The sequence below is a fragment of the Notechis scutatus genome, chromosome 1 (genome assembly GCF_049901735.1).
Source record: "Notechis scutatus isolate UNSWTSFEM ecotype Mainland chromosome 1, rNotScu1.2, whole genome shotgun sequence".
In the NCBI taxonomy this organism is placed as follows: Eukaryota; Metazoa; Chordata; class Lepidosauria; order Squamata; family Elapidae; genus Notechis; species Notechis scutatus.
In genome coordinates, this window is record NC_142009.1 from 251,861,052 (window position 1) to 251,877,864 (window position 16,813).

The 16,813-nt window shown below is 33.8% G+C and overlaps 1 protein-coding gene across 3 annotated transcripts in view; it reads left to right on the forward strand.

Annotated features, from left to right (window-relative positions):
- MPPED2 (metallophosphoesterase domain containing 2) overlaps positions 1-16,813 on the forward strand; it is a 150,103-nt gene that overhangs the window by 40,002 nt on the left and 93,288 nt on the right. For all 3 annotated transcript variants that reach the window (XM_026664782.2, XM_026664783.2, XM_026664784.2), the window contains exon 3: positions 16,594-16,775. In XM_026664782.2, the coding sequence (XP_026520567.1) occupies positions 16,594-16,775 (182 nt within the window). The remainder of the gene's footprint in view (positions 1-16,593; positions 16,776-16,813) is intronic.

Sequence of the window (16,813 nt, forward strand, 5' to 3'; positions counted from 1 at the left end):
TTTAGTGTACTCATAGCTTTGCTTGTACAGTATTTATTGAATATTTCTATCTAATAGAAATTCAAAGAAACTTCTGAAGTTGGCTGATTATTCACTGCCTATATATCTCTTTGTCTCATAAATGCAGCTATTGAAACAATTTAGATCTCTCAAACGATATTTTAATTCTTTTTTTTTTAAAAAAAACAAGTTTTCAAGACAAACAATACATAAATACACATAAACACAAAACATAAAAGTATAAAAAAATCTCTTTTCTGAAAGTTGCTTAGTCCCGGGTTAAAACTCTTGGTACAGACACAAGTTCAATTTCATATTCATTTTACATACCATTTCATATCTTCTTAACATTTTCAATTTTCTATATAACTTCTCCTCTCCTTTAAATTTTCTCAATTTTTTTTTTATCTCCTCTCAATTCATATCGTAATATTTATTATTCTTTGTCTGTTCTATTCCAGTCAATCATTTATTTTTCTTCTTTAAAAAAAAAGAAGAAGTACTTCTCCTATACACTATATGGAGTATGATGCCTTTATCTTTTCCCCCTATATTTATAGTACTTAATATAAAATACATAACATACATTGGGATTCTGTCTGGTACATTCTAAAATTATACTATATTATCAAAAATAATACAAATCTATTCATTAATATTGATATTCATTCATATCTTAGATGTTTAACTCATTACTTTTCAATTAAATCACATGCTTTTATGAGAGCCCTATTTTTCAAAATTATTCCCCCCCCACATCACATATTATAGCTCAATATTTCATTGAAATGTTCCTCCTTCTTCTACTTCAAATCTCATTTCACAAAGGGTTTGCTAATATACCATCTTCTAATTATTAATATTAACAATCATTTATATCTTAAACATTTTATCCATTTCAATTGAATATCATGCCTTTGTGGGAACACTTATGCTTTCCACGATTATTACCCCCCCCCATCACAATCTTGAATCACATTTCATTACAGTACTCCCTTTTTCTTAACAAAAATTTCACTTGTTTATGTTAAATATTTTATCACATTTTAAACTACATATTATTTCTAATTTTCTATAATTACTTCTAAATACAGATATAAAAATGCATTCTTATGTACCTTTCTAGAATCCCATTAACAATAAGACTTATCCATTATCTCTAAAAAACTTTTGCTTCTTAATATCTTGCTCCCCACCATTAAGGCTTCTCATCCCTTCCTTTCTCCCTTGCTTCTTCTTCTCCTTGTCCTCTTTAACTCCTTGTCTCCCCACCTCCCTTTTATTCTGCTTTCCCCCTTTCTGTTGATTCTTAACATAATGTCCCTTTTTCACCTTATTCTTCTCTTTTGGGGCTGTTTTTCCAGATCTTAAAGACCTCCGCTTTTTCCCTTCTCCAATCAAAGTCCTTTTCTCATCAAAGATGGCTTCTTCTTCTTCTTTGTCCCCATTATCCTCATTCTGCTTCACATAAATATAAACCGCCATTTCTAAGTATTGGAAAATAGTGCCAAGTCCATCTTCCCCTCCTTGTTTTTCTCTTTCAAATTTTTGATATATAAGTTCCAATTCATCCATAGATGATGCCATTGTGTAGAGAAAAGTTTTTCCAAACAACCACCCAGATGATTTAATCAGAAGTAATTTCCAAAGGTTCCAAAATCACCAAACAATCCAAACAGACTGTTTCTTTTAGATACCTTCTTCTTCTTGACTTTCTCTTTCTGGGGTTAAAGTAATCACAAATCCTTTTCAAACATATTTTTTGGAAGTTTTTAAACTCTTTGCAATTCTAGGCAATCTTCTCCTTATTTTCAAATTTTGCTCAGATTTTTTTTTCACTCTCCCTTCCCACTCACAGCCAAAAAGATTTTTTTTTTCCCGCTGTCACTTTAGGAAGGAGAGTCGAACAAAGAAAAAAAAAACTTTTCCCTTTAAGGTATTCGCAGCTTGTAACTCTCGCAAGGAACAATAGATACTTAACAGCTTTCAAGGTTCCAAATCACTTTCTCCCGTCTTGTCCCAGTTAGAAGCAACTTTCACTTTTCTTTCAGCTTTCTCCCTCCTGCACTTGCTTACCCGGCTGCAGCTTTCTTCGTGGCGGCCATTGCTGACCGCCATTCCTCCGCCTCGGGAAAAGGGAGTTTAGCCGGCTGGGGAGGGGGTTTGCGGCACCCCCAAACCCCTTGCCGGATCCCCCTATCTTCCGCTGCCTCTACAGGGCAGCTTTATCCCCCAGATCCAAATGGATCGGGGGAACCTTGGCGGTGAACGCAGCAGGGATCGCACAGTGGCAAATCCCTGCCGCCGCCGAAGGCTAGCAAACCGGAAGACCACGATATTTTAATTCTTATTTGCTGACCAAGCAATGTCTAATAGTCTAGGCCAGGGGTGTCAAACATCGTCACGGCAGTGTCATGTGGCTTATTGGGACTTTCTCTCCCTTTGCTAAACAGAAGCATCTGGCCTGTGGGCCAGGAGTTTTACAGCCCTGGTCCTTTGAAAAAGTCTCAAAGAACTTTAGATTTCCAGAGAATTCCAGTTAGGTGATGATTACAAAAATCTTATATTTGCAGGATATCAAGGATATCAAGGACAGAGAGTTAAGGAAATAGTCAGTGGTCTATTGTCTTGAAAAGAGAATTAAGAAATTTAGAATTACAGGGCTACATCAGATAATTTGTTGTCAAATACTGTAGAAATCTATATAAATAAGTATATCAATCTAAGTACAAGATTCCTGTACTGATCTGCATTTTCTAATTTATGTTTCTAGAAAAGCAACACAAATACATTGACGTATATGGCAAAATGTATGTAATGTTGTAAGGCAAGGCATTTGAATGTATACACTTTCTAGTCCAGCATACAAGATCTTCTATATTATTTCCAGAGTGTGGAATATAGTGTCTTCTAAGTGACCATTGAGCTTTTTTAGCAATATTATTTAAATTTATATATTGCTTCACGGTGCTTTACAGTTCTCTTTAAGCAGTTTAAGGGGCCAGCATATTGCTCCCAACAATCTGGGCCTTCATTTTACCAACCTTGGAAGGATGGAAGGCTGTGTCAACTTTGAGCCAGACAGGATTGAAAAGAGTTGCAGAATTAGTCTATAATACTACATTCTAACTACTGCGCTACATGGCTCTTTTAGATAAGATGTTAATATGCTTAAAGAAGCTCTGGACTTTTAAATAATTGTTACAACTTTATTTAATTTAATTTATTATTTAATTCCAAGATAAAACCAATTATTTTATGTTGGAAAGTCTTGAGATATTCTAGGAAGTGAGCAAAGAACAACACTTATTCTCTTTTTGTTTTCTTGGTAAAGGGAAATCTGGTTAACAAAAATTCATATTGGTGCTTGTGTGTACACACGGGGAAGACTATGGCTCTTTAGATATTGCTGAAATGTATCTCCAGTCAGCTAAACCTAACTAACATGGCCAAAAGAAACTGTTGGATAGTTTAGTTTAGTTTAGCAACATCTACAGATGAAGACCATGTTTCCAACTTCTGAGATTAGGTCTGCACTCATGAATGGATACATCTCAAAATGCTTTAGAGAATTATCCACTTAAGGACGTGGGCATTAAAGCCTTGTTAATAGATTTCCTCTGTAAGTTCCTGTCCTGTCTAGTAGAATGTACTTTTCTCAAGAACTTGAGGGCTGTTAAATGTTTAATTTTGCTGCTCATTGATGAGATAAAGATTACTATAAGTAAATTTTAGATGGCTGCTTAGCAGAAATCCTATTAAAAGGCTAAGAAAAATAGAGGGTTTAAAAAGACTATTTAGGAGTTGAAGGTAAGCATGTATAAGACATAATAAATTAAAAGAACAATGGCAATATATTTACTAAAGTTGGTGGAAGCAACTCACTGCATTCAGTGGAATTATGCCCATGCATGCATAGAATATAAGTTCTTGACTAATTACCATCTTTCTTGAGTTTGAATATAAGATAAAATGTCATTGGTTGTCATTGATTTCTTTCTCTTTCAGCAGAGAGGGCATACCATGATGTTTCCATAGTTAGAAATTGCATTTGAACATTTCCAGCCTTGTCTGAAAATGTAATTACTGAAAGTGTAATTATTTGCGAAGTTTTATAAATAAAACACATAAATAAAATTGCATTTTTATGCATCATTTTATGTTCCATCATATAGCTTTTCTCTGTCTTTTAGACTTTGAATTTCTTACGCTGATAGTTTTCTTCCACCCTCTGGAGGAAGAGAATGCATGCTTGGTTTATTAGGGGGAAAAGTGATGTTTCTACCTCATGGCAGCATCTTACTTGCAAACTAACAAAATGAGATTTGTAGAAGATAAATTCAGAGAACACTGAAGTTTTCATATATTCAAAGTCTCATTGGGGTTGTTTCATATGATTTTCTCATTAGGGGTAGCTTCTGCTCCACAGATAGTGAAGCTTTAACTTTGATTTGTGAATGCATACAATAAATCATTTAACTACTGGCTTGAAGTATAATTGCAAACTTTATTGAAGTGTGTGTGTGTGTGTGTGTGTGTGTTAGAATATGGCAGGTTAAATTTTTTAAATTGACTTTTTGAAAATATCCTGAAGGCATATTTTTATCTTGACTATAATTCATTTTTGTAATTCACTGAAAAATAAATGACTTAGCAGAGAAAAAAATAATTGTCAAAACATAACTGGTGATAAATGGATGAATGCCCAGGTATTTCCACTGAGATTTCTTTTAATACATTAATTTTTGAACATGGAAATATAGAAACAAATACAGGTTTATAGACAATCCAGAATGGCTGCCCATAAAACTGCAATTTAATTATTAATATAAAAATCCTTTTTCTTCAAGGAGTGTATTTTTGTCATAATCAAATGGTTTATACTTTGTAAAGTTTCATTCAAAGTCTATGGAGAAATTGTAAAAGTATAATAATATTTGCGGGAAGGTTCTACATTTTTATTTTACACCAAAGAGATACAGATCTTGGGGGTCGTGGTACTGAAAGATTTTGTTAATAAATTAATTGCTGGTTAAAGCCACATTGTAGGACAACCTCAAATAAAGAAAAAATAAATTTTAAATTCTTTTTTCATTTTAACTTGGATATTCCCCTCTTGGGTAGATAATCCATTGTTTAGAAAATGCAAATTATAAAATTGTGCATACTAATAATAGGTTATTAAGCAGATGGTGCAACAGGTGTTACATGTTACATACAAGTATAATGAAAATACTGTTCTAATCAAATAGAAGCTCTTTGGAAATAGCTAGTTAAAATACCCAGTTCTTACAACCAATACCAGATGCCATTTTTGAAGAATAAGAATACATGTAAACTAATTTCTTGAATAATCTGTGGCTCTTCCTTTCTAAAAGATTCTTTCAAGATTATATTATTTTAACTAGCATCTTAATTTGACTTCACAAAGCATTTGAGTCCAGACTTTTTTGTATGTGTAGCTTTAACATATGTCAATATGGGACCAAGTATTCTTGGCAACTACTGCATTAGCCTTAGCTAAAATGATGGCATATTGTTGAAAACTTGTATTTTGCAATTATATGAAACTCATTCAAATGTACCACTATTGTAATTATACAATTATTATCTTAACAGAAGTATCTGTTTTAAAGCCTTTTTGCTACAAGTCTTGTCTTGTTTTAAAGCTCAAGGTAAAGAACTTTTAGTTAACCCTTTGTTCATTAAAATGTTAGCTTTTATTCCCAATTTTCAGTTTTTATAACATTCAAAAAAGTAAGGCATGGATAGAAAATAATTCTATATTCCCTACAAAGCAGAAATAAGATGTGGGGGGGGGGGGCTTTTTTGTTCACATGGTAGGTTGTGGATTGTAAAGAGAATCTGCTGTCTGGGTATGGTGCTAGAAAGAAGATAAATATACGAACATACACTGCCATTTTCTCTTCTGCTCTTGGACTAACAGCTAAACAGTCTTTTTAAATGTACAATACATTACAATTCTTGTCATTGTAGCGAGCAGTAGTGAGAGAAAACGTTAAACAAACAATAAAGTTGCCTCTGGCCTGGATATGTTAAACTACTAGGGCTTATTTGTGGAACAACTTAACACTTATTCTTTTGAATATATTTCTGGCGTTGATTGAATAGTTATTTAAGTTTACAAATACACAAATAGCATAATGCAACATCGTATGTCTGGCTACCCTAGGGCCACATGTAGTGCTTCCTCCAAAATTCTGGATTCTGTCCTTGGACTGCTTACTCATTATTTCATCCTGTCTTAATTTGGTGCTCTTTTGTTATACTGTATCAGATTAAAGGCCCCCATAATTCTCAGTAAATAGGGATATTGGCTATACTGGCTGGCACAGTAAGGATTAAACGGACGTTTTCCTTCCCCTGCAAAATATGTGCAACGTGAAGCAGTGTTAAAAGCATCATTAAGGCTTTCTTTCCAGGGGTAATGAACAGATGTAAACAAATCTGTTGAATGATGTTGGATTGATACACTTTTTATGTAGCTTAGATGAGGTAGTTATTCTATAACTTGACTTACTGATTTATATAACGTGAGGATTTTTCCATTCCTCGTTTCTTAGGAATGCAGATAGTAGTTCTCCAATATGAAAACTTCCAGCCAAGAAAAACTTGAGAGTGGCGGTGGAGAAAGTTATGCTGAATTTTATTTCTTTGATGGGCTAACTTGATATGCAGGAAACTTTGTATGTGGGTCTCATTCACAGTTATAAATTAGTCTGCTATTTCCATTTAAAAACATTCTGATGATGGATTCAGTTTTGAGCGACCAACTATCAGCTTTAAATTTGATGGCCACCTTATCATTTTGAGCTTTGCAAATGCTTTGCAATTAATAAATGTTCCAAGAAAATTAATAGCCTGGTTTGGAATTACTTCAACAAAGAACATCCCAGTATCATGAGGAGTGATACAGAGGCTGGCATTTAGTTTATTTCTTTTATAATTCTTTTCTCTCTAACACATAAAATATAGTAGTTTGTTAAAATCTCTGAGCTCCCATTCACAGCTTAAATAACTTGTATCACGTAAGTCATTTTGATATATAGAAAATATAAATTAAAGTTCAATTAAAATACAAGTTTAAGGTTCTAATTCAATAATCTGATTATTTAATAAATATTTATTTTTTTTAAATTACTTACAGTAGATATATCTATATATATTCACTAACATCTGCAGTCAGGATCTAAAGGTAACGTAACCTCACAATTAGTAATCCTAGAAATGAAAAGGAAAAAAAGGAAAAAGGCCTGGGGAATTATCATATAAATCAAACTCGGAAAAAATTGAGATATTGCTTGAAAAGTTGAACCTCTTTGTGGACAACAACTAATATCAATGGGTCTGCATATCAAGTGCAGATTTATTTCCCGTATTGTTTGATTTTTTTTTTAGTGCTTGAATATCCACATTGAATGGACATTCAATGTTTGAATGTCCACATTTTTATCTACTCAAAAATAATCAGACTGTAACCTCATAGTTGATGAAAATACATATGCAACAGAAGCAATTGACCTTGTTAATTTCAGCCCAAACTGACAATAACAGAGGAGGTCCAAATATGTCCCTACTCTTGAATTTATATCTAACAGCAAGATGGTTCTCACCAACACTAAATCTTCTCTCAGGTACCTAGTATACACAAAGCAATGTTTTTGTTTTTGATTTTGTATTGTTAATTTTAACAACGTTTTGTTTGGTGCCTTCATGTCAATTTTTGACTCCTGGAGACTGCCTGGAGACTGCCTGTCCTTGCAGGGTGTTTTTTTTTTGCAAGGTGTTAAAGTGAGCACTCCTCTCCCACCCCAATTGCTTTGCCAGGGCAGGAGAGTCAAGCATGTAATTCTAAAAGTCACAAAAATGACTTAACAAGGTTACTGCCATTTTGAAAGAAACAAGATTTTTGAGCAAACTTGCACCCGCTGACACCCCTGTAAATCAAATGTCTGTTTAAAGAGTTATAGACAGATACAGTGTGTTCACTCCTATTCTCCTTTTCCCTTTCACATCCAGATCACTGAACATCTCAAGTAGATACTGCCAATTTTATCAAGTATCTTTAACTTGCAATTAAAAAAGAGATTATTGGCTTAGAAGCCACAATTAATTCCTCCAAAACCTCTTAATTACAGTACATGGAACAATAGCAGCAATAGTATTTGGATGGAACAAAGTAATGGATACTTTAAGTTAAGACATACTAAGGTAAATCTCTTTTCTCTTATAAGATAATTTAAAATTGTATTTCTATCTTATATTAGTTCTGTTATCTAAAGTGTTCATAAATATTTCTCCAACTACAACCCAGTTATTAATTTCATATTATAGTAACAGTCCCAGGTCAGAAACCTTGGTACCTCATTCCATTTCTCATGTAGTAGATAATTACTAACAAAGACTCTTTTAGGATGGTTTTAGAGTATTGCTTCCATTTTCATTATGCCATCCAACCCATATTTAATAAACTTGATAATGAGAACAATCTAAACAATTTCTTGTATATTTCTTATTTTGTATCCAGATCTTTGCTAGAGTTTGGGAGTAACATTGACTTTAGTACATTCCCTTTAGTACATTTCCTGAACATCCTATGCTTCTTTCTTAACACTTACTTTCTCAACATTGTCTACTTCTATGAGATTCTTGTTAGTATGCCTTTGAGTTTATTAAAAATCTTTTTGTTTGAAGTTCAAGGTATGTGTTTGATTATGTTTCATTTTAGTTTTCTATAAGATCAAGAACCCCAAAATTAAATATCTTTGTCACTCAGCAGTTTTCTGTATCAGTATCATTCCCTATTGATTAGTATCAAGTCAAGGATAGCTGAATTTCTGATTCTGATTCTCCCACCCATCTTCCATTACCTTCTCAAAGAGAAAGAAAAATCAGGAATTTTCTGAAAAAAAAAAAAAAACATCATGCCTGGTAGAATTTGTTTCACAATGTTGATCTTTAAACTGTCCAATCACTTTGGCTTCATATTTTTTTTGGGAATGATTTGCAGTTTGCTTTTAGAATATTATTTGGCAGGTGCCAGAGAATACCATAGTTGTACCTCCACTTATTTTTAACCAAAATGCTTTCTGCCAGCATTGCCAAGTTTATTCATTTGGATTGTTTTAGAAGGTATGAATATTTTAAACATTCAGTGCAATAAGAACTCCTTTGCTATTGCTTCTTTGCCTTCTGAAAAAAAACCTGTTTCTTTAACTACTATAGTGCAGACACTGCAATCATATCTTCTGGTTTCTATTATATCTACTGAATTTTATTCTCCTGTGCAGAGAGATCAAGCTATATTGAGGGGTCCTTGATGTTCTCTGAGGTTGGTTGTTTTCTAGACATTTCATTACCCAACTAGCTAACATCATCCTGCTAAGGAGCGGGATTTGCTCTCAGTTTATATTCTAGTATCAGTGTTGGTGGGGGTGGTCTTGGAGATTTTTTGTTGGTCTTATTTACGTTAGCCTGTTTGGCAGTTCCTTGATGTATTGTTGATTTGATTGTATGGATAACATCAACAGCATCATTGGTTGGTTTGTGTCAGAATTCCTATATTCTGAACATTTATTTACAGGCCTTGAAGGATATACACTTTAACCAAGATTATTTTTTATTTTCCCTGACTGTTTTAGGAAGCTTTGTTTCAGTAGCATGATTTCCACAGGGCATAAGTGTGAGTTTCATTCACACACATACCTCAGATTCAACTAAAACTTTCCTTACAGGATTGGGGTACTTTGGCCAAATAAAATTTTACTAGTCCTTGGACATGCAACTTATCTTATTCTAGTGGTCAATCTAGTTAATTCAGACCATTGCCCCAGAAACCACATCTTTCTCACTGAACCATTTTTGTAGCCAGTAATTAACTTGCTTTTCTTTTCTTTCCTTTTGTTCCATGGTCTGCGTGGTCAGGCTTCTCTGACCCTTGGGGGATCTCAAGGTTTTTGCTGAGATTTCCAAAATCAATGGTGAAATAAAGCTGGTGTATGTTGTTCCCTGATTTCTGTCAACAGTTCCCAGTCCAGCAAAATCTTGTCAAAAATAATTATCTTTAGTGAGGTAGCACCATACTGAATGGAAATGGAAGTTTGAGAGAGGAATCAATTTCTCAAGGAAATGGTGAGCTTTCCTTCATTAGAAATGGAGACTGGACAAGAGTAGGTTAGGGATGCTTTCATATGTATTCTTGTACAAGCAGTGAATTATATTTAATGGGTTCATTAAATTTAGGAAGGCAAAATTTATTATAAGAGTAAGGATCACATGTATGTGTTTTAGTTTCATAAAATCACAAAGGGGCCATTTGAGCTACCCAAATAAGGATAAGAATCCATCGTGATAAGCCATTGATGCAATGAAATTGATTTATGTTTTTCTCCATTTTTTTTGCATAGGAACTGCTTGCCACTGTGTGTGTCTCTATGTGTGTGCATGAATCTCCATATGCAGAGTCCCTACTACACACATTCCCATTTTGAACATCTTTTATTTTTAGCATTTATGACCAAAAACACTACTCATTATTATCTGAGTTTATTGAATCCACATTTTACAACTTAAAAATTCAGTTGCACTTTGTTGTTGTTGGTTGCAAAGTCATGTCCCACCCATCATGACCCCATGGACAATGTTCCTCTAGGCCTTCCTGTCCTCTACCATTCCCCCAGAGTCTGTTTAAGCTCACGCCAATTGCTTCAGTGACTCCATCCAGCCACCTCATTCTCTGTTGTCCCCTTCTTCTTTTGCCCTCAGTCGTTCCCAGCATTAGGCTTTTCTCCAGTGAGTCCTTCCTTCTCATTAGGTGGCCAAAGTATTTGAGTTTCATCTTCAGGATCTGGCCTTCTAAAAAGCAGTCAGGGTTGATCTCCTCTAGGACTGACTGTTTGATCGCCTTGCATTCCAAGAGACTTGCAGGAGTCTTCTCCAGCACATAGTTCAAAGGCCTCAATTCTTTGGACCTCAGCCTTCATTATGATCCAACTTTCACAGCCATACATTGAAACTGGGAAAACCATAGCCTTGACTATACACACTTTTGTTCGCAGGGTGATGTTTCCGCTTTTTATTATGCTGTCTAGATTTGCCATAGCTTTCCTCTCCTGGAGCAAGTGTTTTTTAGTTTCACTTAGCCATTGTTAAAAATGTTGAATTATACAATCACTTTTTAGTATGATTTTCAGTAAGTCCTGATTAGTATCAAGTGAGGGACAGATGATCCTTCTTTGTCCTTTTTCTGGAAGAGAAAGTTGTCATTAAGACATTTCAGGAATCATCTGGAAAGGGGGCTGGCATCTGCTGCTTTGCCAACAGATGTTAGAATAATTAAGATCCCCTATTTGGTTGTACTACTGGCATATGTGATAATTTAACTATATTAAATATTTTAATATTTAATGAATATCAGCATGATTTGTGTAATTGGGTGAACCTGTTGATGTGTACAGTTTTAACATAAACATTTTATTTAGAAAATTTCATAAAGAACTTTCCATAAAGATACATTATTGTCTTTCATTGTAAAAATAATCTTGTAAAATCATATAATACAATAATCATTGTAAAAATAATCTTTGTTTTGAAGGTAAAAAGTTCTGACATACTTAAACTGAATCACCAAGAAAAAAATAGGGCTATTTCTGAAAATAGGAAACTTGCCTATAGGAGTTTTCTGTTTGTGGTAGATAATCTTTATATATTTGTAAAGATTCTAAGATATTAAAATGTGTGTGTGTGTGTGTGTGTAACATATTTTCTATAAATATTTATAGTTACAATAAAATTTTAAAAATCATCTTATCTGCCAATAAAATATTCATTTTTGTTTTTATGTCTTTAGTGTGTCCTGCCAACCCCAGCTTTCAGTCCCATTTCTTATTGGAGTTACAACAATTCCATGGCCCTTCAACAGTGTATTTTCCATTTTTCTTTCAAATTAACAAATAAATCTACAGTAAATTTGAACACCATCTTGAAGAATATGTTTGTTGCTGTTCCCAGGGCTCAAGAAACAAAACCACCAACTTCATGCTTTGAAGATAAAAATACAGCTGTGGAGAAGGGATGCAGTTCATGAGCTGATATCACTAGACATGACAATAAAGTAGTAGATAATACACTTTCCCCATGTGTATTTGCCTTGCCACAATATAAATTAGTTGCATGGTTCCTGAGTTAATAGTCATATCCTGTAAATTGTATATGTTCGGGCAAGGAGCTAAAGAGTATGTGTACATGCATGTGTATGTGTGAGTGCATGTACACAGACACACTTTCCTTCTCATAAATATTTGAGAAATACTGCATTTTGGCTCACTTAAACAATTGTTGGTGTCTTCCAGTTGCAAATGGCAATTCAATCTTTTGTGAAGCATAAACATATATAATTTCAAACAGGCATTTTATTTTTTCAGCAGAAAAAAAGTGGAATTCTGGTTTTGTTTGGTTTATCTATGACCCACAATAGAAAATTGACTTTGCATAGCTACTGGTTTTAATATCCCCTTTGAAAATTTAAAAAAGCAGATAAGTTGGGAATAAGTTGGAGAAAGTACTGGATATATGATAAAAGTATAGGTCTGATGAATATTCATGCTTAATGCAAATAGGCCTTAATAATATTCTTTCAGACAAACACAGAAGCTCATTCTTTGAACAAAGCACTTCTTGAAGCAAAGTGAAATGATACTAAGATTTTAACCATAGGCCCACACACTATCAAACAAAGCATTATTCCGGAAGTTTCCATTCTGGAATTAACATTATAAGAAAATGACTAGATAAACTTATTAAATCTATATATGTCAGTACAATTATATCTAAGTTGCCAATTTAACCTCTGACCTGTTACTAATTTAAGAACATTATAAGCTTATTAATTGCATATTCTCACTAAGATTTTCTAAATGTTGATAGAAGTTATATTATTTTACATATTCATTATTTTGTAAGGTTCTTTACAAGAATAAGCAATGTTTGTAATAAACATAATAAGCTGGTGTCTGAATGGAAAGAGCTAAAAAATGAAGTAGAAAAATAAGAAATGGAATGTCTTAATTTCTTTTTAAACCGTTTTGCAATAATTGGTCCACATATTGAAAATAGGGAATTTCTTTCATTTGTTTTCTTTAAAAAATCATTTCTAAGTTGCCATATATTTATAAATCTCAAGAGAAATACGCTCAATAAAACTAATTCAGAAAACAAACCATAAACATGAAAGTCTGTAAGCATGAAATAGCCAAAATAATCATCAGCATGGAATAATGCATGAAAAGAAAATGCTGCTAATCTTCACTAACAAAGATCTCAAAAATCTACATGGTTTTGACCAAGAACAAGACCAAAACCAATTTTGGTCCAAGTAGATATTTGGGGAAGAATTTTATAGAAAAGGTATTCAAGCCCAAGTGTGTTTTTCCATACCAGTGGTTCTCAATCTTCACCATGAACTCCTTTTAAGTTTTTTTTGTGGCCATGAATGATGGCCACGGGACCCCAAGAAAGACTTAACAATAGATTAAATCATAACATTTCTTCAAGCCCTTGAGGAGTTCCCCAGGGCTCTGCTCACCACAGGTTAAGAACCACTGTCCTACACAATGTACAGTTCCCACTATTAGTAATGAAGCTGTATAAATTTTCAAAAGAAATGTTTCAAAGTTTGTGAAAGCAGATATGAAGCACCTCTCTTTGAATCAACCAATTAGCTGAATTCTTTTCCATGGTTGCATGGCTGATTTGTAAACTGATCTTGGCTGTATGTGTTAAGGTATTGATTTAATAGCTGACCAGCTGTTGTAAGGCTGCAGTAAATGCTGATGCAATAAAAATGAATTAGCAGAGTATTGCCACTTTAAGATTGAGGATGGGTCCACAGGATTTTGCCGTTTTAAGAAGCTGTCTATATATAGACGGTCATGAGAGGGCATGTTCCTTTTTCTCTTCGTGTTCTATCTTCATTGTAGAATACTCCATGTTGAGTAATGGAGACTGATTGCCTGCCAGGTATTTGTCTACCATGCCTATGTATGTATATAGCTGTCTTGTTCATAAGCCACTGTTAAAAGACAAAGCCTCTGTGTGCTGTGTGTTGCTCCTGGGTTGTCTCTCAATAGTAGTCATGCTGTAAACATTCTGACAGTATGCACATGCATGTATAGCCATTCACCTTTCCTGGGGGAAAAGTGGAGCAATGAGATTTCAGAGAAGCTTCTAGTCCTATCATTGTTTTTTTTTTAAAAAGGCATGTTTATTGTCTCAGAGAAGTGCTTTGTGCAAGCATGTACCTTGTAAAGCACTTATTTTCTTAATGTTTGCAGAACACTAATTGCCACCCAGAAAAGAAGCCCCTCAGAACATATTTAGGCAGAGGGGCAGAAAGGTTGGTGAAAAGGTTCTTTACACTTTTTTATAAAAGACATAGAATAAATTGGAACAATATATGTGGATGTGTTAATTTTGTGGGTCAGTCCTTCCATTTCTGTGTTGTACCCGTTACAGAGCTTATTCTAGACCAGTGGCTCTCCAAGTGTAGTTAGGGGACCTTTTCAAGGGGCCACAAAGTCAAATATTTTAACATATCTCCATTTTAACTTCTAATACACAACTTATTGATAGCTATAACCTACAAAAATCAAAGCTCTTTGTGGTTCTCAATCATTTTTAAGAATGTAAAGCTGTCTGAAAAAATATTTGGAAACCACTAGAGTTTTCATTGCCATTTCATGAAACCCAGGCTGTTCATTTTTCGCAATAGAGGAAACATGCTTTCTGCTGACACAAGAGTTCTATTCCTGATCAATAAATTCCAAAATCAATCACTAGTACAGATACTAGTATTCCATGTCCAAGTAATAATTACTGAGCGGCCACATTTTGCACTGGTTGCAGTTTTTGTGTTATCAATAACAGTAGCTCCATGTTCTGTTTTCTAATATTTTGTGTGATGTTTGTGTTTTGTATGTATATATTCAAACATATACATACACACAAATATAGAAGGACAAAGCTAAACAAAAATACAAGTTAAAATAATTTCAAGTGCAAGTGTATGATTTCACAAACCTTCATATTTGTTTTTGCTGTTGTTTTTGAATATTGCTGTGCCTACCATATTTAATCTCTTTCCCAATCTTTTCTCAAATATTAATAAATATTTTATCAATCTATTTGTTCATGTACATAAAAATATCTCTTGAATGTTTTTGGACTGACTGAATATTCTACACCTATGTAAGAACTGGGAACTAGGGGATGCTACAACATTCATTGTATTAAAAATACATTTCTGCATATGCCGTTTAGAAAAATTGTTTTGGTAGATAAGTTAGTAAGATGAGTAAACCTGTATAGTAATGATGATGGTCTTCCTGGAGTATGTTTGTTCTGTTGACATCACATGAATGAATAATTATTATTTTAATAATTTATGTCTCTAATGATTGAAGAGAGAACTTCCAGACCTAGAAATGGCACTTCCAAAACTGATATTGCCAATTACATTTGTAATATGAGTGTAATGTTTCAAATATCTCATATTTAATTGACTTTTTTTGTTTTACTTTAAAGATTCTCAATAAACATTAAATTCACTATGAGGTAAATTCTGCAAAGTGATTGATAATATATTTAATAATCAGAACTCACAAAGATTCTCAAATTTTCAGTCTGGGTTTGTTTGAGAAAGAGCCAAATATGTTGATCATCCTTGTATATAGGCTAATGTACACATATAAACATTGACATATACACATAAATGTACATAAATTGTACAGCTGTTTAGATTCAATGAGACATTGTTTTTTTGAGTGTTCAGGATGCTTATCTAACACCAGTTGGCAACTTCTTTAAGTTACTGCCTCTTTTGCTCAGATTGTGCAGCTGCCCTGCCCTGCACAACTCGTGCCCTATCTACATTAAGAACTAAGTGACAGATGCTACATTTATGTCTTCTGCACTCTAAAACTCTTCAAAGCCAAAGCACTGCATGGTGTGTGTGTGTGTTTGTGTGTGTGTGTGTGTGAGAGAGAGAGAGAGAGAGGGAGAGAGACAAGGGAGGAAGGGGTAGAGAGAATGTGAATACCATTAAAATAATACACAGAAATAGATGATTCTAACAGGAATTTTTCCTTACTCATCTGTGAAGGTATGTCATATGTCAGGTACATAGCGTGATGCAACCATATAGGAATGAAAAGAACATACATGTTTATTTTATTTATTTGATTTTGATGCTGCCTGGGTTCAAACAACTCTTCCTTTATTGCCATCCGTCATTCCTCATACTTTAATTCAAATTTACCTTGTGAAAGAAACTTAGTAACTTCTATTTGCCAAAATAATTGATTAAAATCATATATTTATATGGTATTTTCAGATCTTTATTTTTCTAATATTCAGTATAAAAACAAAACAACAAAAATATCAATTTGTGTATTAGAAGGATTTCTTTAAGATTGAAAATTCCCATCATGTAGGAAGTATCTACATAGTGAATATATCTAATATGCTTAATGTGTATAGCTAGTGTAATTTTAATGGGATCTGTTATGTTTGTTTTAGGGTCGATCCTATTCCATACGACACCCCGAAACCAGCAGGCCACACACGGTTTGTCTGCATCTCAGATACACACTCCAGAACAGATGGAGTCCAGATGCCTTATGGGGACATCTTGCTTCATACAGGCGATTTTACTGAGTTGGGACTACCCTCTGAGGTCAAGAAGTTTAATGATTGGTTAGGTAAGAAATCACTGCATTTTGATGACCCAAATTAACCT